Source organism: Triturus cristatus, chromosome 3_2 (genome assembly GCF_964204655.1).
Source record: "Triturus cristatus chromosome 3_2, aTriCri1.1, whole genome shotgun sequence".
NCBI classification, from domain to species: Eukaryota; Metazoa; Chordata; class Amphibia; order Caudata; family Salamandridae; genus Triturus; species Triturus cristatus.
The window spans coordinates 1,103,287,972-1,103,310,211 of NC_140584.1; the positions used below are offsets into that span (position 1 = coordinate 1,103,287,972).

Sequence of the window (22,240 nt, forward strand, 5' to 3'; positions counted from 1 at the left end):
AAAACCTTGCAACAGCAGAGCTGTGTGATGTTCACATGATGGGGAATGCCTCTGTAGAACAGGTGCCGAAGCTAACCCTGATGAGGATTCATGTGCACAGTTCTACTCCTTATGGGTTTGTTTTTCAATCTTGACATCATACATGGTCCAGAAATGGCAAAGTAGATCATAGGTCATAATAGTTTTAAATTGATCAAAACATTATTTCACGTTGATATTTAGTTGCTGTTTCACAGTAAAAACTGAAAAAAGACGCTTTCATTGCTAAATTTGGACGTTTTTTGAGTAGTTGAGACTATAGTGAGAATGATTTCTCATTGATCGCGAGTGAGAGGGCAATTGTGAGACTGCGCCAATAGTGGGCACGATGGATGTTTGGACCAATGAGGGCTTGTATCTGGGAGTGAGTGCATGGATGGAAGGTGTGATAAATAAGGAGATGCATGAATGAAAGAGGCAAGGGCAAAGTGATGAAGCAAATGTAGGGTGATGAGATTGTTATAGTGTGGTGATCAGGGTGGAAGCAGAGGCAGTGGATTGGTAGTAGCGGAGGTTATAGATGAAAATGTGAGTGCATAGATCATACAAGCTAACCTAGTCTTTTAGTATTCTTAGCACTGAATGCAAGTTTTCCCTCAGTGGTGTTAACCCAAAACCACACCAACACTAAAAAGAATAAAACCATTATTCACTGCATATGAGGAACACCAGGTACTTACAGTGTTGTATTTCATAAGCGTTGGTACAGCAGTTAGCTTCAGCTTCTTTCTGAAGTCATTGTTCGGGTCTTTCCAGCTACAGAGAAGGACAAGTTATAAAGATAAAAAAACACAGATTTCTAAAGTAGGCATTTTCATCTATACATAATTCAAACAGCCAAACCAAATAACGTAGTGTGTGTATATATATATATATATATATATGATATAAAAACATTGCATTTTTTATGTTGATACTTGTAAACATTGAACATTTGCTACAATGAAATTTTATGAAACGTATTCACAATATTTAAATATATTTTAAATACTTGTAGTGAACATTTAAATATATGATGATTAGGCATGTCCTGACTGCCCAAGATGGTGTGAGTGTTTCGGCGAGGCTCCATCCGAGCCCAGCCAATCCCGATAAAACACTATCTCCCCTGCTATCCAGACCCGCCTGCACAACCCTGAGAACCTGGGACGGCTGGGCGAACAGGCTTCCCAGTGGCAGCTGCTCATACCCCTTCCATGGGTCTCCCTTCCTGATTGTCAGAGGGATATCAGATAGAATCACCGCGACAGGGTGAAGACCAGTCAGCTTCAGCTGCTATCCTACAGACTATCTGCGATTCCTGTGAGGCCCTTGAGGGGAGGATAGTATGTGTTGGCATGGAGGTGTCTTCAACAGGACTTGCTCAACGCTGCAGCTAGCATGACTGATGCGGGGACCCGGATTGCCTTGCATAAGATGATTTTCACTCCACAAAAATCGGATATTGTTTGGCACCGAGCCAAACAGCACAACTGGAACGGTGAGTAGCGGCAGCTGGATAGCATATCAAGGTGCGCTTGGTGGCAGTTCTGAAGCACTTGGGAGTGCCAGCAACCGGAACAATTATTTTTCAACTGGTTTACATCCGGGATACCTAAAAAGAACTTAACTTGATTCATGATTGACGGATCATTCCCTCTGCCCCATTATCCTGAGGCTATTTAACTATTTAGCCTGAGACGCAATACTCCGAAGTAGCACGCAATAAAGCAGTGATCACCAAGCAGTCTAACGGCATTCTGGACTTTACAGCAGTAGAGCAACAGCAATGTAAATCCTGGGGTCAAAACTAAGTTCAGAGAAATGAAGATCAAATATATGCTCCTTTGCTCAGCTGAAACCGATCTACCAGGGGAAAACACACTTCTTTTAGAATGCTGAGGAGGTCGGGAACTGGGAAGAGGAGAGTGCTCCTATGTTGAACAGCTGGATGGTGCTACCCTGGACTTTCAGGACCCCCTCCCACTCCAAGCGGAGGGAAATGTAGACACTGCAAGAGACGGGCAAAATCTACTCCCAGGAGAACTGAGGTGGATCTTGATGGCATATCTACAATTCTGCCTTAAAGTCTGGTGGGACCGGCGACCCAGCCACAGAGCCCCATGGAGCTGATGTAGACCTCTCCCGCTACAACCCTGACCGTGTCTAGATCTGCCTGGCTTAGAGACAAACTTCTCAAGCTTTTGAGATATGGGCCCCTGGTCTCTCACTTCTGGCTGAGGGTGGTGGCTGGCTTGCACTGGCCATATTACTAGACCAATTTATGGCAAATTAGCTGGTCATACACTTTAATTACTCACATGACGCTAGTTTAAAATGGAGGCTTGAAGAAGGACACAGCAGTGGTCCTTCCTGTCTGCATTTTCTCTGTCCCCCACCCACCACTGCCCACTGACTGACTCAAACCTACAGATACTTCAGATTGGAAAGTGCAGTGTGTGTGGGGGGTCAATTTGGCATGCGTTTCCCCATTGTTCTATTGTGGATCGCATTACCAGGACATGCATTTAATCCTCCATCGCCTACCAATGCCACTCACCATGACACACAAGTCAAGATAGGCGACACAGAATCTGGTCCTGGAATGTAAATGGACTCGACAAGAAGATCAAGCAAGGGGTAGTTCTAAACTAAGCTAAAAAGTTGGCTCCAGATGTATTCTAGCTACAGGAGACCCACTTATTGGGCAACAGTTGTTACTTTCTGGGTTGCTTTAGTTATACCTGCCCGTTTCAGCTGGGCACACCAAGGAAGCAAGGGATCTTTTTCTGGTTCTTTTATGTACTAGAATGACTGGGACACTGGAAATTCTGTGTTCAATACTATACAATGAATTAAAAAAAAATTTGATTTAAAAAAAAAAAAAAAAAAAAAAAAAAGACGATTTAGCAAACTCGGTTTTTGAGAATACACTACAACATGAGTTGATTTATAAGACTGTTTATGCATATTAATTTGCACTCAAAACTCGCCCAGCAGCTCTTCTGTACTCAAGAGTAACAGCTAACAAGCATTGGCATAGCCAATAGGTCTCGCTTTTGGGACCTCATAAGTGCTTAGCCATGCAACAGTTAATGTTGTTGCAGTAAGAATATTGTGCTGCATAACTAAATACTTATAAGGTGCCAAAGGCGAGACCTATAGGCTATGCCAATGCTTGTTGGGATACCAGTTAAGAAAAATATGTGGTAAACAAAGGCAAACTGTGCAGCACTATGCAGCACATTCTGTGATAGCATTATGTACATGCATTGATGAGGTCCGGTTTCAAATTTTTGCTAACCAACAAATCATATTTTATCGTGCTTGGGAGCTATGTAACGTTATTTTACCAACACTGCTCTTTCTAGCTCCATGAGTAAAATGTTGTGTTACAAGAAGTGTGCAGATGCAGGCTTGTTTTCTGTGAGTGTGGACACTGCACTCAGCCTACATTAAGCCTACATGTACATACTACTTGTAATTAAAGGTGCGCCTCTTTTGTCAGTTATGCTTTGAAAATGGTCCGTACATGGAAGTTTTGAAGCACCTGTAGAACAATATTGTGTATTACCTATGTATAATGTAAGCCTCTCAAGAAGTACCTTAAAATATCTGACCATGAAAGCAGAAGTAAAATGTTCAGGATTTTCCTGTACTTGAGTGCTTGTTTAAAGAACTGATGTTCCTAGATCAGTGTTTATGGTGTAATATGAATCTACAAGGAAAATTAAAAAATAATGCACGTTTAGTTCAAAGAAGTAAGCATTATTTCCACAGTCTTGAATTACATTTGAATGTTTAATGATTTTTTTCATGGTGCATTCAAAATCCCTTCCACTTTCCATCAACTGTAGACATAAATACAGTCTGGCCAACAGTTTCATCTCTTTAGTATCAAGACGTTTAAGACCTGGATGGACAGTAATTATCAACTCAAAGGTGACCATTTAGCTTTTGCAGAGTGTGTGTCAGTGCTTTGCAACAAGACTGCCATGATTCTTTTAAAAATGTTGCTCCCTTTAAACTAGAAACATTTTGTTCCGAAATTTCCTATGTCGCAGATGGTGAAGTATGGTGCAAGTGTGGTAAACATATTTGCGTGGCCTATGCTAGTGGCCCTGATATAGGGTTGCTCTTTAGCAGTTTTAAAATGACATTGCTGGCATTTTTAAGTCAAAGAAATGTTTTTTTTCATCTTGGGATATTAACAAATCAACATATTTTCTCAATGAAATACACAAATAAAATACATTTTTTTAAATAATTTGAGATTTTCAAACACTTTAAATTGTCATTATTGAGTGTGAAATTAAATCAGTCCTGGGGATCTGCACATGCTTATTAAATAAAATGGTTATTCGATTTTAGCTCAAATTGTGTACCAAATCAGAATGTCATTTATACAGCCTTAATTCACAAGCATCAATTTTAATCCACAAGTTAAGGATCACCTTTGTCTTTTCTTTCACAGCTATGTGTGCCTTAACGCTGCATTACATAATACCCAATCATAATTTCACATATTAATCAAAAGCCTTACTTCATGTGCTACTTTTCCATGATTTCATATCTTTACATAGTTACAAGATTAATTTGATCACAAGTGCACCCATGTGTTCCAGTACTTTTTGGAGTGAACCCTTCATCTGGGGACTATTTTATGAATTTCTAGGTTCAAAGAAGACAGAGAAGCACACAGAAGCGCTGAACACTCGCAGGCCTTGAATCAACTAAATTAATGCAATATGGAATCCAGCATAAAGACGCACACATAGCTGCCCAACAGGGATAATAGTGCAACAGTTATTTGTGCTTGTTTTGCAGTTTTATATAGTGCAAACTCGACCCAAAGGCACTGGAGGGCTTTAAATCAGCACCAGAAACATTACATAAGGACACCTATATTTTTGGTAGGCAGGGGAGATTAAGGGGTTTGCCCAGAATCACCGGATGTGGAGCCCATGCTGAGACTCGGAGCTTGTTCTGCAGCTCCAAAGTCGGTAGCGCTAGCCGTTAAGCCACATACTATACAAAACAGACACTAGTGATTGCAGGCTGGATAAATCAGATCCAGATTACAAGCACACTTTAAGTAACAAGAGATACAGACAGGCCAACCTTGACTTGTGCATTAAAAACCTAAAATTGCCTGGCTTCGTTTCCTTAACCACTATGGTGGTGTCCTGTGCAGAAACATATCTAGCATCGTCTGCCTTAACACCGGAAATAGGCCTGCATTCCCTATTCCCTATTCCAATGTTTTCGTCGGGCACATCTGGAAGCATTGTGTTGGAAGAGCTCTTCGCGCCTTCAAACGTCATCTCCTCCCCCATGCACCGAGTGTTATGCACCTGGTAGGACAATAACGCCTGCACGAGGTCGCGGTATCAACAAAAGAGGCCCACCGAAAAGCGGTCCCTTTGCTGAGAGACCCTCTTCTGCCTTTGCTCTTCGGAGTGGCCTAACAGCGCTTATCCAGCACTTAGCCAGCTCAGGGTGACTGGAGCTGTAAATCCCAACACAATCTCCGCCATTCTAACTCACTGCTTGCTTCCGCGGAACATGGGTTCAGCTCTGGTGGGCCTAATCAAATTGGCCCGCGAAGTGGTACTCGCTACCTTCAAATCCACGCTAAACCCCTGCGCTCATGTTTGCAGTTAATATTTTTGCCCTCGGTGAACGATATGACAGCCTGGAAGCGAATTCGCGGTAAAGGCAAGAGTTTGGCTTATGGACAAAAAGCAGGTTATGTACACACGAGTTTAACATTCAGAGTCCGGGACCATGAAAAAGGAGATTTAGAGAAAAATGGAAAGCATTTAATTACCCCATATACTGGGAGAGAAGAAAGTTTAAAGCCAGAGAAACCCAAAACAACAGCATTTGTTATAACAAGCATTGGCAGCGCGAGTGGCCGCGAGACGCACTATGTGGGGAGGTGGGGGGGGTGAGGGGGAGAAGCAAAAGAAAACAAGCCAGGGAGTTGTGTGCGCACGCACACGCGCAAAGAAAGAAAACACGCGAGTGGTGCGCGCGAAAGAAGGAGAGGTCAGGGCTCTGAAAGCTGCCGGCTGCGCGTGTGCGTGAACGCAAGCGCTAAGACGTGTGGCAGCACTTTTAAAAGCCCTAACTAAATGTCTCGCAGAGCAGCACATGCGCTGGCTCAGGCGAGACCTATTACATGAAAACAAATTTATATACAGGTACATGCTGAAATCATGGAACTGCCATAGCATACGGCAGAACAATTTCACAACTAGGGAATACTAGCCGGCAACATACAAAATATTCTTATTACTTTTTTGAAATACAAGACACTATCTATTCTCCTTCTGCCCACCTGCGGCCATATGACAAGCACTGCCCTGGGACTTCCACACGTGTGTGCGCCTATTTTTTTACACCCAGGTCACTACAGCATTACAGAAAGGGCCAAAGATGCTTGTACGGCCTCTTCTGCGATACAGATAGCTCTGGTCCATATGTGGTAATGTAACGCACTTAAGAGGACATTCCCTCAATGACATGTGGTGGAAATCTGTCCCCTATTGACGTGCAGGTGGGTGCCACTTGCACAGTGAAAGATTAACCTGCTGCTTTAAACAGTCTTCACTAATGCACTGAATCCAGGGCAGGCGAGAGTTCACCTCTGCCCTGAGAGCTCCGCCTGATCAATTATATGGCGCGGTCTCTTCTTGCGTTGCACCAATTTGTAAGTGTAACATGGCACTAACAGGAACAATGTGCCCTCTTTGTAATATGGGTCTTAGTATACTAGCAGACAAACGTTCTGTTTCTAAAGTTAATTTTTATCATCCTCACCATTTGTTATTGCTCCATAAGGCACCTGTATCTCAGATATTCATTTGTTTTAGTTTTAAATGGTGCAAACTAAGTCAAGGGTTTAAGCAAATTACTTTACATGAGCACCAGAATACATTACACATCTTTTCAAGCACAGGGTTAAAGGATTTAGCCAGAATCACAGGATATTGAGCCGACGCCAAGACTCTAACCTGGTTCTCCAGTTCCAAGGTCAGCAGCTTTGCTGCAAGGCCCCAATGAATTCCACCAGGCCTACTCAGCATCAATTTCTCTCACTATCCTCTTCTGATTTTGCTCCCTTCCTCACGCTCTCTAATCGAGGACCAAGGCAATAGAGGACTCAGTTGGAATATGTATGGAAAGTAACCAACAGAACATAATGGTGTGAAATGTAGTTCAGAACAGCCTTGCCTCGCTTTAATTTGTGCTAACGTAACTGGGGCAACTGAAGGATAACCTGTGTCCTGAGGAGAGGTGAAGACTGAATGATGGGCGAAACCGTGGGCAAAAGCCTTTAATCACTTAAGATGACAAGTAGAATCCAGCTCCACAAATAAGATGTGCAACAGCTATCCAAACATCTCAGAAGAAATCAACGCCCAATGAATCACCAGCTCACAAATATTAGTCAACAACTGATACTAAAAGTACTTCCTTGGCATTTCGATCCAACTACTTGCTGTAGGTGAGCATATGCATCAGCAGCTGCTATTACATATTCATGTGAGCATCATAATTTAACTATGCAAGGGGTTGGAACGGTTTTGTTGGTCTCTTTTTGCTGAATCTGTAGCCCTACCTGCATCCTTTTCAGTGTCCCTCCTGACTTGCCGGCCGGGCTTGCCTGTCAGCCCTTATAGAGCATTACACAACTTTCTGTCGTGGGTGGCAGTAGAAAGGAGCTGCCAGGCACAGGCAGATAAAGTCAAAGGTCCAGGGACCAACAAGGCAGTACTAGGAGAAACCCAACATATGTTCTTCGCAAAATAGCAAATACTTAAGAGCTTAAGCTTCAAGCTAAATTGTAGTCAAAATGTCATCCTTCCTGAAGTAAATTCAAATGTGCAAGATTGGAAACGAGAGGTGACCGAGAATAATAATATAGGTTATGCAAAGCCGCCATCAGTCACAAGATGAAACGCCATCTAAAGAAATTAGATTCTTTACCCACAACACGAGGACATGTACCTCGAAATCTATTCATATTTAATCCATATGGCTCATGGAGTGTACATATTGAAAGGAGTTAAAAAAAAATTCTGAGTGAACCCCGGCTGGGGTCGGTGATAATTCTTCAGAAAATTGTATGTTTTTTGTTTGAATTGCAACATTAGAAGGCTGTCCCCCCGTTTTTGTTCATCATTGTAGTCCTGTGGAAGACCCGCTGTGATGTGCAATTAATAATGTAACCATAGGGTCCAAACCGCGACAGAAAGGTCAAATGTCCTGCGTCGGGTCAAAATTGGATACTCGCACGGGGACGGCAGCAGTCTAAGACGCACTCGTTTAGATCGGGACGACGGGATAACGACCTGTGCGTCCATTACCAGAACGTAAAACTGGAGCAAAAGAACACTTCACGACTTTCAATTGGGGGATACATTTAGGGACACTGCAACAGGCATCATCCACGACAGTAAGAATCGGAGGTCGCCTTATTCACAGCTGGGACGGAAGTAGAACCGGCGGGGAGAACGCTTATAAATATCGCCCATCTGATCTACAGCCCTGAAGAAGTCGAATGGGATATATATATCCAACGACAAAACACATGTTGGCTGGGCAATTCTACTTGAAATAAAGAAAATAAGAACACCACACATCCATAAAGATTAAAAAGAAACGTTATTGTTGTTAATGTTTATTTGAATAGTGATAAAATGCAATCACAAATGGAAATGAATAGAGTGTGTGCATAGGATTATGGAATGAGTAATGTCCTGCGTCAGTTACCCTAAAATAGACAACAGGATAAATTTATATTCTGAACTTAGGAATCTGGACATTTTACACTATATTTTTATTGTTTCATGTATGGTGTATATGTACACCAGGATGTGTACATCCTCACCACGTGTAGGCTGTTTTTTTGTATGTAATATGTGTTTTGGACTGCATATTGAAAAACATAAAAGTAAAGAAAAATGCTTTATTGGAAGTAAAGTTGGTTAATTGACAATGAATATACCAAACTAGGAATTGTCCTTGGTGTTGTGTGTGGGGTGGGCAGAACTAGCAGAGCTCTACTCCATGGAATTCCACGGAGTGGTCTAAACACTCCATCAATTCCGCACCTGGTCCAAGATTAGGGCGGCTGTGTTGCATCATCATACATCCCAGATTTCTCTTTGGAACATGGCTTGAGAGGACTGTGATGAATTTGTTTAATATTCCTTAATGCTTTCCTGCTACGGGAAATGGTTGTGCAGCAAAGACAAGATTTAATTTAGATCACTGTGCAAGCAATTAAATTCAATTAGAAGAGAAAATACAGACTTAAAACAAACTTCTGTTAGGACAAAGCATAAGATTAAGCTACAATAGTGATGCGAGTTTCCCACATCAACAAGGCACTTAAAGAAACCTGCCCCCGGAGCAGGAAGCAACAGGCCAAAGCTGAAGGGGCCAGGAGCAAAACATTTATGTAGCGCGCACACCACCGGTGCTTCTAGGCGCATCCACCCATCACTACCGCCACTCAGAGGTTGGTCAATAGGGTACCAAATATAGAGCCATTTCCCGGTTGCCTGACCTTTGGCCACCCCCACCCAAGGGCAGGTGCGAGCGCTGCACAGTGGCATCGCCTTACCTTTGTTTGCAGGTAGTGGGGTTAGTAGTGGGTGTACATTGGCAGATGTTCCAAGTATTTGCCCATATAGCTGGAATCATTCCTCATCGTGCCCTCAGATCCGTTATTCCTGTTGGTGCCAGTGACGCTGGGGGTGCGTCTCTCCCGAGTAGTTTCCATGGAGTTCCAGGGTCTCCTTGCACAGTCCCTTTATGGGTTAGACTTCTTCATCTCTGGGGCTCACCACCAGTACAAACAGATTCGACTGTTCCCCTTGCCTGCCCACACGATGCCCCAGTGGAGGTAAACCTCAACTCTAAGCTGTTAAAAAAAGAAAAAATGCAATTGCTGCAGGAAGCAGTTCTGAGCAGAAGTTACCCTTCTCCGGGCAAGGGCTCCCCTCAGCAGCGCAGGTCAGAACAGTACCGTAGGGCAGGGACTGATGATTTCAACAGAAGTTACCCTTCTTCTGGCAGACCCCTCTCATGAGTTGGAAGCCTGTGAAGCCTGAAAGGGTAGGACCATGAAGAGTCCAGAGTGAAATCCTGTGAGCGAAGAAGGGGGAAGAGCCATAACTCTGTTCCGCTGGTGGTCAGCATAGTTTTTTTTTTTTTTAACCAAACTCAACACAGTCACAAAAGCTCCGCAACCTCCAGCGGCGGAGCAGAGTTCACCGCCCTGGTTGTGAGTGATTTTCCTGTTTATATATTTTTTCAAAACAATTTAGCTCATCAGTGCCAGGGGATGAATACTGCAAGACTTAATTATTATGACACTCCCCAGTAGCAAAAGGGATCATTTTGTGACCCTTCTGTAACCCTTCTCTACTGGTATTGATTGTTCCAATATTTTTTCACAATTCTTGGTTAAGAATTGCGGTACCCAACAGAACTCTCCGTAGACTATAAATTGTATACCCAGGTTCCTAGGGACACAGGGCAACCCATTATATTTAATGGCACAACCCAATAATGGCAAAATGTTTGGGAGGAAGTGGTCAGTACCATTAGGACATATGACGCAAGCAAAAAAATGTTCTGCTTGTGAGCATCTGTGTCAACAGCTAATGGTAAGCCCTCTGAAAGAAAACCTCCCGGCCGGGCACAGTAAACTACACCACACATTATCAGTAATGTAATTATACCAGTGTGGTACTGACAACACAGTTATCAAACTCTTGGTGCACAACTACTGTAGAGTTATAAGAAATGTCCAATTGACCCCTGTGGTGCTGGAAATATTGTGGAAATGTGTGCAATCACATTGATTTCCACATGTGATCCACAAATTTTCTTGGGACAAATTCCACCAAGACTGACCTGGTGGATTTGCTGTAGTATCACATGCAGTATTGCCACATTGCTTGTAATTCTGACTGAGGTAGCTTTGGGTCAGTCGTTGCTCGTGACTGGACGTATTTGCTGTCTATCTCAGGTGTCTGCTCTTGGCTTGTAATTCTGACTAAGGCGGCTTTGGGTCAGTCGTTGCTCGTGACTGGACGTATTTGCTGTCTATCTCAGGTGTCTGCTCCTGATTTGAAGGCTTTCATCCTTATTCTTCTGCTTTCCCCAAGAGCATTTCGGTCTCAGTGTTCGGACTAGATGTTCATACCCTGTCACTGCATACTTGAAAAGACTCTTTTAGGTTTCACACTGACAACTCTATCTGGCTGCGGGGGACCGAATGTTACCACTATTTCGTGCTGGTGCACTCGTATTATGGTTTTGCCACTGAACTTTGAGTTGCAAAACAATTACCACTGGCAGAGCCAAAATACAACCCTGCCATAGCTTGTTTGGCTATTGCTTTTCAAGTGTGATCAGGCCTAAAAGCTGTGACTACAGCAGTAACTGTCCCTCCCACACTGCTCACAGTCCCGCCACCGGTGCTTTGCCCCATCTTAAAAGTAAAACTTTTATGGGTTGTGGAGCCCAGTTCATAATGTATCACATACAAGCCTTGTCAAAGCAAGATTCAACACACAATGAATTGGAAGCTGCTCACATTCACGATCTAAGGCGTAAAGCCTTACGTCCAAACCTCCTCACATGCTTTGCTATGCACCACTGAGAGGTCACCCTTCTCTCCAAACATCCCTTTTGCATGTATTTAGTAATCATTCAATATTTACTGCACTACAAGACTCACTAGCATGCCATGTGGGCATATTTTGCAATTCCACAGAACACCTGCAAGCATGTTCCAGTTTGGAACACGCTGCGCACACAGCATCTTCAAATCTTTTAACAGTGCAATGTGAAGAGCAATGCAGTTCTGTGGAGGAATGGATTTAGTGCATGAATCGATGAGCATTTTTTTAAATGCGTTTACTTAACCTCCAGAGCTTTTATAAGGTGCTCGCTGGTCTTCCCTTCTCTTTGTGTCAACATATAGATAATAATTTACAAAAACACGTCCCAGCCCTCCAGCCACTGTCTGGGAAGATATCCTCACCTTCCATCTGGTGCCAATGCAAAATAGAGGCATTTAAATGTATTGCACTCTGCTGCTTAATTAATACTGGTAGGCAAATCGGAGGACAAACACTAGAATCTCTTTCAACGAATACATTATTTGCCATGTATTTTCTCGACATATTCGTCCAGCCATTATTTCTCATTTCACACCTTGATCTGATCAACTAAGTTAGCTGGATGTGTGGTCTGGCAGTAGCCTAGCAGTGGAGAGATGGTTTACCTGATTCTAGTGCCTATTAAAAAATGTTCCACTACAGCACAATCTTCACAAGTAAATGAAACATCTCAATCTTTCGGCTAGCGAAGCAGTTTTTCATTGCTCGAGTCTACAATAGCTGCAGCCAATGAGAGCTTGCTGTATGCGAACCAATCAGAAAGGCGCCTACACAATGTCACAAGTGAAGGCAAAAACAAGCATTTACAATGCAATAGGTCTCGCAATGACATTGTTTTGAGCTATTGGCATTGACAATGTTATTGTTTTTTTCCCTTTGTGAAGCATTAATCAAGTAATGGCGTTGTAAATGACAATGTATTATACCCCCTGTTGATCCCCGCTTACAGACATACATAGAAACCGCACTACAAACGGGCACACATGCATGCACACGCTGAGAAACACATGCACCCGGTGAGACAGACACATTAATACATAGAGGCACACGGGTGCACCGAAGCACGTGATCACACATGCAGTCACACTGAGTCACAGGCACACTGAAGCTTTGGGTCTGGCAGACTAGCCGACACACCAGACACTGTCACACATGCGGAGAGGGATGTTTTAATTATCAAGCTCAAGGTGCTCACTGTAAAAGTCAAGAGGAGTGGAAGACTGACTTGACGTTATGTAAACAAAAAATATTATGCAAAAATATTATGCAGTGAACCCAAGGATAAAATGATATACATTTTACCCGCCTTCCTCCCATGGCATGCACAAGTTCACACCTGTGGTGGGGTGGGTCAGTACATTCATTGCGATAGGGCGCAGTGACTCGGTCTGCGCCAGGTGCACCCAATTAAAAGGTGTGCCTATCTGTGATCTGGCGCAGGGGTTACCATTAACTAATTTAATGGTACTCAGTTTACCAACTTTGCGAAAGCTGGAAGGCTTAGACAAAGTTGCTAAATTTTGACCTTGTGGCTTGCAGAAAGTTGCGACCCTGCACAGTTAAATCCGTGAGCTATTCCGACAGCTTAACCGGGGACCATGAATTTGCCAAGGAAGAAAATTAGAGCGTAAAACTGTGCATGAGTAGGTCTATATACTGTGGTTCACATCAGTCATTCACTGACATCGACTGGAAATTTTTATAGGAGCAAACTTTGATGTGATGCAAAGTTTGTATGTTTTGTATTGAGCAGTGCTGATCAGACTACACTTGCATTTAGAGGCTGTAATCTGCACGGAGTTTAGTTAACAGCACCTTGAGGAAAATCCAGCAATCAATAGCAATTTTCCACGTTCATTTTTTTCCAAATGGAAAACCAGATGGGAAAAATTCTTTTTTTTTTTTTTTTACAGCCTTCAAAATGTTCTAAATATAGACCAAAGTAGACGCAACCAGACTTTCCATGTTAAAAATAAATACTGGTGTGTTTTAGTTAATTTGTAAACCTGCACCCGTGCGGGTAAGTAGCACCTATGAAACAGGGCATCATCTCTCCAAACCTTTCACATTTTTAAGATGTGTTTAAATAGCTAAAAATATCGCCATTCTGCCATGTCTAAGAGGTGTAAATAACAAGTGACTATTTCTCAAGTTATGGTATTCAATTTACTCGTCTAGGAAAAATGTAAGGCTGAGTCGGCCCTGCTATATGTACTCCATAATGGAGTACATATAGCTCGCAAAAGACTATACTTGCACATACATATAAGTAGACAGTGTTACAAGTTTTAAAAACAGGATAGGTCTGATTACATAAATTGCCCGGGCAGCTAATTTGCATGAGTTGCCAGTAAAGTGTGTATTGTTTTGATCCATTTCTTCTTTCCTGAAGTGCTGTTTTGCAAAGGGAGAGATCATTTTACTTATTTTGTCGAACATGACAAAATACAAACCATGATAGTTGCTGATTTACAAGAGCACTGGCGACTACAAAAAAAAAAAAAAACACCCACAACAAAAGAGCATACCTTCTTACAATGTCATATGCGGGGCTTAGACCCGGAAATAAATAAAAACAACCATTAAAACGTGTTTCTATGGGGGCCTATACCATTGTCATTAACCTACTGATAAAAAAAACTGATCGATATCTGAACAATGAATGTTAAAAACGTTACGGTAATCCAGGTCAGTGATTTCGTTCCCGTCTATATTTCAAATTATTTTCTTAATCTTGCATTCCCCATGCGAGTAAGCTGGTTCCAGGGTGTTATGTTTTTGTATTTTTTTCTGTATAGCATATTACTCTTGCATAGCGCATACTTTAAACGGAGTCAGCTCAGACGCTTAAATGGGCCACGGTCGAGAGCTCTGAAGTTGAGAATGAGGACAGTGCGAGTTTTTCACAGCGCTAATCAGTGGGTCAAAAAGGTATTCGGAAGACATGGTCACCCACTCCTTGGCTTGTCGTGTATGTACATGCAAAAATAGTAAGCTCTGAGAGGCACCAAAATACGGTTGGGTTGCACTCCATGGAAATCACATAAATTTAGTTGGTTTCTAAGCCATGCCCTTACACGCATGGGCCACGCACCATTTAGAGACCCCATCACACGATTTTTTCACCTCTATTAAAGCCCTAATCATATGTAATGCGAGGTTAAAAAGCGCCTCAGTTTAAAATTAGCCCTCATGCTTTCTCGATAAAGTGGAAATTATTCACGAAGTGAATGTAATAACAGAGGGTGCTCGACATAAACCACTGATAGGAGTAAAATGAAAAGACTTACTTCTGGGGTGAAAACAAAATGAGAGAAAACAACAGTCAGGCCAGATGTGAAACACCCACTTCAGATCACAGCACCGTCTCCTCAGAAAGCGCACACGAGAATGCAGTCACGCAACCATGGGGCTCGCTGCCCCGTTCAAATTACAAAACCAGGGAAGGGCGATTGTGCGGAGGTCCCTAGAGCAAAAAAATCATCTGTTGCTAACTCTGCAAGGCTGCGGAGCGCTGATGTACACAGCGAAGTAGGTGTCCACCCTCTGCCGGCCCCCTCATATTGACAAGCGCTCGCCATTGGGGAAAAGCAGTGCTGTTTATATTTGCATCGCGCTTAAGTGAAAGCGAAAGCGCGATGCAAAAATAAACACGCAACGCCCTGTCTCCTTTTGGGAGGCCCATCAGGAATGGATCTCAGAGGGTTGTTTACATAACACGCCTCGGAGATAAGAAATTGCTTCACGACAGCCGTGAAGCAGGAGACCCAGTCCGGATGGGCCGTCCCAAAAGGAGAAAGGGCAGTAACACAGAAGCCTTATTTTCAATCGGAAGCCACCGTTTACCATAAATGGTGACGCTACCCAATGAAAATGAGGGGCGGGCTTCAAGCCCCATTCTGAAATATACTCACCTACAATATGTCTCGCAGACGCAAGCAGCGCATGCGAGCTGCAATGCATGTCTACGAGACTTAAAAGCGGGAATCGAATGCAGCCATACTTCATCCCGGGCAGCATATACTTTCCCCAGCTCCAAGTTTCCAATGAGTGCGCGCTGCATGGGGAGCCCCGAGGCGGCAGATAAAGAATGACCACAGAGCAGACTGCAATTTAATGAATAGCACAGAGATTGGATTGGGGTTGCCGTAAACACTGGTGTGCTTTGAATGTTAACAAGCCACTGATGTCATGGACGCAAGGACCCTTGCTCTGTGTGTAGCTCCCCGCGCTCATTCCCCCAAACCATCCCCCCTCGCAGCGCTCCCATTCCGGACAAATTGCAATGAGGAAATTACATACTAACGAAAGCCCGTCAGCCAAACTTATAATTATTCCGCACTAGCTAAGTAGTTCACCAACTGAATTAATTTTTATTTTTTTTATGGCTGTGCAGCCTATATAGCATCACAGATTTTTTTTAGACGGTGCTTTTACCAGTCAGGGGGACAATATTTACATCCCAGCACCACTCCCCATAGCACTTCCTCTGCAGGCAGCTCGAGCTGATAAACAATCCACAGAGTTCTCGGGTGCCTCTACTGGGAGTAGAGTGGGAAAGGTGAACGAAGGTGCCACATCTCCAGGTGGAAAGCGTGCCATTTTAGCAACATTTCTCAGAAGAGGAGATGGTGCTTTCTGAAAGCACATTTTACCTAATGCTCCTTGTTGCCCCCCTCCTTCGGCCCCCAACTGTGTATACTTGCACTGATGCCAAGTCAGTCACAACACAGATCACTTGAAATGGCATGACTAATGTCCTGAGTGGCAAAGGGAGGGCTCATTTGCCAGGTTCTGTTCAGATGACGACGAGGCTGGTCCACTGTTCACCATTATAATCCGTAGTACAAAGATAAAACTGGGTCACATGCAAGGGTGTATTTTGGATTAAACGTACAGTGCCATAAGGATACGATCCTTACATCACACTAGTGCATACAGTCATTTCCCTTACATTGCACATCCCAGAAAGAACGGCTATTACAGTGGAAGGTATAGCGACATAATATATATTCTGAAATGCATTGTTTATGAAAAATAGGAGGCAATCTTTATTAGAACGAACTCTGCACCAAATAATGAATGAACACTTTAGTATGCTAGCGCACAAGCATAATGTCTAAATATGCAGGATTAGGGCATAGCCCTTCCATGTCCTTCACACCCACTCTTCCCCTTCCTGCCGCGACTCGGCGTCATTTATTTAAAACCAAACTCTTTGGTTGTCGCCGGTACAGAGTGCTTGCTCTCGATGGAGTGTTATCTGCAACTTTAAGATCCATCTCAATTGTGCTTGCTTTCAGCCAAAAGATTGTATTTATAGAGCCTTGCTTTTTCTTTTCTTAATAAAAAACTAGCCCTGTGTATTCGTCTACGGCTACAGTTGTAGCTGGTGCTACATCGCCATCCTCCTTTCACTAATTGTTCAGTGAAATTAGGTGTGAATACATAAAATCCTGTTCCAGTGTGAGATGCGAGCGTGTACACTCTGCAACAGCATGTATTTCATTCTTCAAGTGTTGATTTACATCAGAAACAGAGCTTGTTCAAAAATTAATGTATTTGTTCTTTTACGTCCACAACAAAATAGCAGTGCATTCTTTTACTTTGTCCGTTTACATCATGTATGGTTTAATTTTAAAAGTATAATTTTATAGGTGTTTGTGTGCCATAAGACAGACCTAAACAGCATACATCATTAAACTCCACTACATACCACTACACTACACAAATACCATTCCATATAATTACACTCCAAAACAAACATTCCAACTCCACATAATTCCAGCACACTCAATACCACATAATTACTACCCACATAATTCCATAGCACACCACGCCACATAATTCCATTACACAAATACACTCTACACAATTCCACGCCACACAATTACACAACAAATCCAACCCACATAATTCCACAACACACCACATACATACACTCAAATAACACACAAGTAAAAAACATTGCCATTTCCAATGCCAATAGCTCCAACTCCAACAAATGCGAGACCAATTGAATTTCCAATGCTTGTTTACATTTTAGACAAAGGACAGTGTTTTGACTGTATGTGGTTAGGAATTGGCACCTGCAACAAGTGTGCATGTTCTATTCCTATAGTGTACATGAGACGGTGCCAACAGGTGGGGGTTAACCCTGAACCCCCTACATTATAGACCAGAGGTCACACACAATTGCTGCGAGCCTGTGCACACGTCAATATTGATTGCAGAGTAAGTACTCTGTGTCATAGATTATCTCTGACGGAACATTCAATGTACAACAACGTAATAAAAATAACGATGAACAATCAGGAGTATTGTGTTCTTCTTTAAATCCTGAACGGTTGCCCAGCCAACACGCGTTTCGTCTGGGGAAGTACCCCGCGACTTCTTCAGGGCTAAAAGGATATACAACAAAACAATGTCTGAGCTTATATGAACCCAACAATGGTCATCTGATTCTGAGCGAGGCGACCAGTGTGGCCGAGTGAGCACCCTCCGTGACATACCAATTTGTGTTACAGAGGAAGAACATCTACATGTCAGGTGCTAGGTCCCGGTGGATGGTCAAAAGAAGAGGTTTTAAGCAAAAGGTTTTCCACCTTTTGCTTAAAACCCCACCAGTGTCACTGTTCATATGCTATGTACTGTAAAAACATGTCTTGTCACACATGCTCACCTTTTGACCATCCACCCGGACCTAGCACTTGACCTGTAGATGTGCTTCCTCTGTAACACACATTGGTATGTCACGGAGGGTGCTCACTCGGCCACACTGGTTGCCTTGCTCAGAATCATATGACCTTTGTTGAGTTCATATTAGCACAGAAATTGTTTTGTTGAATATCCAGTCAGCCCTGAAGAAGTCGTGAGGTACTTCCCCAGACGAAACACGTGTTGGCTGGGCAACCGTTAAGGATTTAAAGAACACCACAATACTCCTTATTGTTCATCGTTATTTTTATTACATTGCTGTATATTGAATGTTCCGTCTGAGATAATCTATGACACAGAATACTTACTCTGCAATCAATATTGACGTGTGCACAGGCTCATTTACATTTTAGTTTACCGTCTATCGGGTCAGATTGGTACAATAAAAATCACTACTATGCATCACGCCGTGATACTGAATGTGCATCAGCTGCCACCTTGTAATGAGTTTTCTTAAGTAGAAATCCCATTGGAAGTTTGCTCGCCATGGTGTGCTTACATCATAACGCTTGTGTATGTGCACCACTGGGCCTGCCAATAAGTCTGCCTCAGTTCTACAGTTGGGACCTATTGGCAGGGCCACTGGAATTATGCTATTGTGCAGCTGTGGAGTTTTCCGCATAATTGTAGATTTTCTACATAATCAATCAGCTGATGACTAATCTGCAGATTGTAACAAACAAAAAATTATTTCTAGCTCATACGGATCAAGTTACTAAAAATGCAGAGATACATGTTGCCATGCAGTAGAAGGTCCTTTGCAAAGGTTGACCGGTCAACTTTCTGCTGCTTCATGCCATATTTGGGTGCTAAACTGGTACTAATGAGGTGCACGCAATGCCTAAACAGTGTTAATACGTGTACAAAAGATAAATTAATGACGTAATACTATCAAAAAATGTGCCGCATTACGCCACATAATTTGCCATTTCCTGCCACATCATTTAATCAACCCTGGCACATAATTTAGCCCAACCCTGCTGCATAAGTGCAGTGGACCATGATCAAGCACATTTTTATTGAATAAACTCACAGCGAGCAAACATACCCTAACGTTTTCAACGCAGGAACGCTTTGGAACTATATATACACGTGTTTGTGGAACCGTATTTAAAGACGAAACAGAAAAATGTTACATATAGCAGTAAGTGAATCTTAAGTGAGGTATACAATAATCAGAGGTGCTTGCATCACCCTGATGTGGCCTACAGAGGTCAATGACAGCGGCTGAATAGGACATAGGAAAGCCTTTGAACACCAGTACTAATGTCGCTGACAATGTCTAATGCGCACTCTGTGCCATGAGCAACCAATCCAATCACAATAGTTGCGATATACGCGTGAAACTCATGACAGCAAAATTCCAAGCTATGCGCTGGCTGAAGCTTAACACTGAAGCAGATTTCCCAGTCAATAATCGGGGACACTTACTAAGCTCGTTCTCCGACTTGACAGTAAATGAAGATGGATCCTTCGGGGAGACATTTGAGTTCTGCTCGTATAACTGGTTCAGCTATAAACACAAACAGAAATCTTCAATAGAGTGTACATTTCCAATACCTTTTTATCTATTGACAACATTAAATATGACACTTTACAGCGAGTGGGCAGCACTCGAAATAAAAATTCAGAAGTGCTGGTACTCTCTTATTAAATGCATTACAGCAGAAAAGTGCAGGTACTCTCTCTTTCAAATCGGGTACTCCATACCGGACAATACCTGCTCTTTTACAGCACTGACAGTAGATATATTTCTATAAAAGAAGTTTCGAGAGTACCTTAAAAAAAATCGCGACGTGATTCCACATTACTAGAAATTTTGTATCTCCTAGAACTTTCTCCACATCTGATATCCCAACTTAGCGACTGTTTAGACATTTTTCTGATCAAGAAAATCATCAGTTTGGTTTGGGATTTGGGGGGGAAAAGCAGAGCACTGTCCTGTGCTCAACGCCTTCTGCGCCCTGTACCTTCCACGCAGTCCGGGCACCAGCTGACTCCTTCCTCCGTCTTGGTACCACAGAACAGCACGAACACGTTCTTGTCTTTGTAGTACTGCACTGTCTGCATGAACTGTTCGTAGCCCTGGGCTTTCACTTCCCGGTAGTTGGCCATGGCAGGACAGGAGGCTGACAGGACACTGGCGGCTCCGCTACGAAAGAGGCTTCACCAAGACTCAGTCAGCTCTGGGACCGTGACCACGAACCCGCAGCCCTCACCACAGCTACTGCACCTGTAACCAATGAGAGAGCACGACAGCGTGAGAGTCGGATGCAGACGTCAGATACGCCATCTTTGAACAGGATGGTACTATAAAGAAATGAGCAGAACGTAGCCATATTTGAAAGGGACGCAACCAGGCTGTCACAATATGACCAGTAAAAACGTTTTCGTATTGTAATTCCGCAGGTCACGAGAGGAGCCATCTTTGGAGGGTGTATTTGGCCCCCACACAATCGTTGCATTTTCGCCGCATTTTATCTTTCTTCAGACAGTCAGTTTACAAAATAAATGTAATAATTTGCTAAATGAAATATATAGTTAAAGTCATAATAATGAACACCCATGCCCCACTTCAATTGGCCAAGCTCTTCATTCTAACAGGATGCAACAAAAGTGGAAGAATTGTTTGTTCTTTTTAGGTGTCGATTGACTACGCCATAGTTTCCCAAAATATATATATATTTTTTACAGAGTTTTATATTGCACGAACTTGACCTGAATTGGGTATCAGAGCGGTTTACATAGCACCAGTTGCATTACATGAGGACACATTCATTTTTGTTATGCATGGGGAGATTACGTGATTTGCCCAGAATCACAGGATGTTCAGCGTCATTGGAAGACTCAAAGCCAATTACCCAGATTCGAGGTCAACCGCCCGAACCGTTAGGCCAACTCCTCTTCCCTTTTGACTCCTGAGGACCCCCAGTAAGTCATTACTGGAAGCCGGGGATCCCAAGCAATTTGTATTCTTTAAATTTCAAACATTAAAACAGTAATTCGCGAAAAATACACAAACGCGCACACCAAACAAATACTCTAATAGCTAAAGATTTATTATATTATATTGAAAAAAAATTGCAAAAATCTAAAGATTTTAATGAGAAGGTTAGTGATGCACCTCGGCGACTAACGTTTCAATGTTTGCTTTTAATTCGCAGTACAAGGCTCCTGCTCCTGCCAGGGCCGTACTGGAAACCCAAAGCAGAACTGGCAAATGTTGTCAGACCAGTCCCTATATGGTGCGCACCAAGTGCAGCGAGTGAGCCTGACCACTACAAAGGGAGCTTTAGGGGGCTCTCCCACCCCCCCCCCAAGAAAATGAGGGAAAAAAGGGCCATTCCACATACATTTGAGGTTATATATTGAATTGTATTAGCTTTTAAAGCATAGTAAATGATGACTTTACTGTGTACCCAGTGGTTGAAGTGGGGGAAAAAAGTAACTGTAGGTGGAGAATCAGAGGGATGGAATAACCCATGGATTGGGTCAGTGGGTGGAATCAGAGGTGTGGCAGAAAGAGCAAAATATCCACATTTTTAGTATTTGTTTCCCATTTCACTAACCGGTTACAGCTTATTACGTTATTTAATTTAACCAATGGATACACATGTTTATTTAAGGTTTAATATGAGTTATTGACATTAAAATACATTCACAAAGTGGGATGCGTTTCCAATCACAGAATGTCCCAAATATCCTTAAAAGTGGAATCGCAAGCCATTTGTCTCCCAGCCATTGAGTTTCTGTCATCAGCACTCCTCCTCCCTTTTTCCACACAAGCTGTTCAAACA

General features: G+C 42.8%; 1 protein-coding gene across 1 annotated transcript in view; it reads right to left on the reverse strand.

Annotated features, from left to right (window-relative positions):
* The window catches only part of TXNDC17 (thioredoxin domain containing 17), a 59,405-nt gene extending 38,710 nt beyond the window's left edge, over window positions 1-20,695 (reverse strand). Inside the window, exons 1-3 of the mRNA XM_085649898.1 lie at window positions 20,414-20,695; window positions 19,875-19,956; window positions 720-795 (exon numbers count right to left, since the gene is read on the reverse strand). Coding sequence (XP_085506024.1) covers window positions 720-795; window positions 19,875-19,956; window positions 20,414-20,558 — 303 coding nt within the window. The 5' untranslated portion in view covers window positions 20,559-20,695. The remainder of the gene's footprint in view (window positions 1-719; window positions 796-19,874; window positions 19,957-20,413) is intronic.
* Window positions 20,696-22,240: the final 1,545 nt, after the last annotated feature.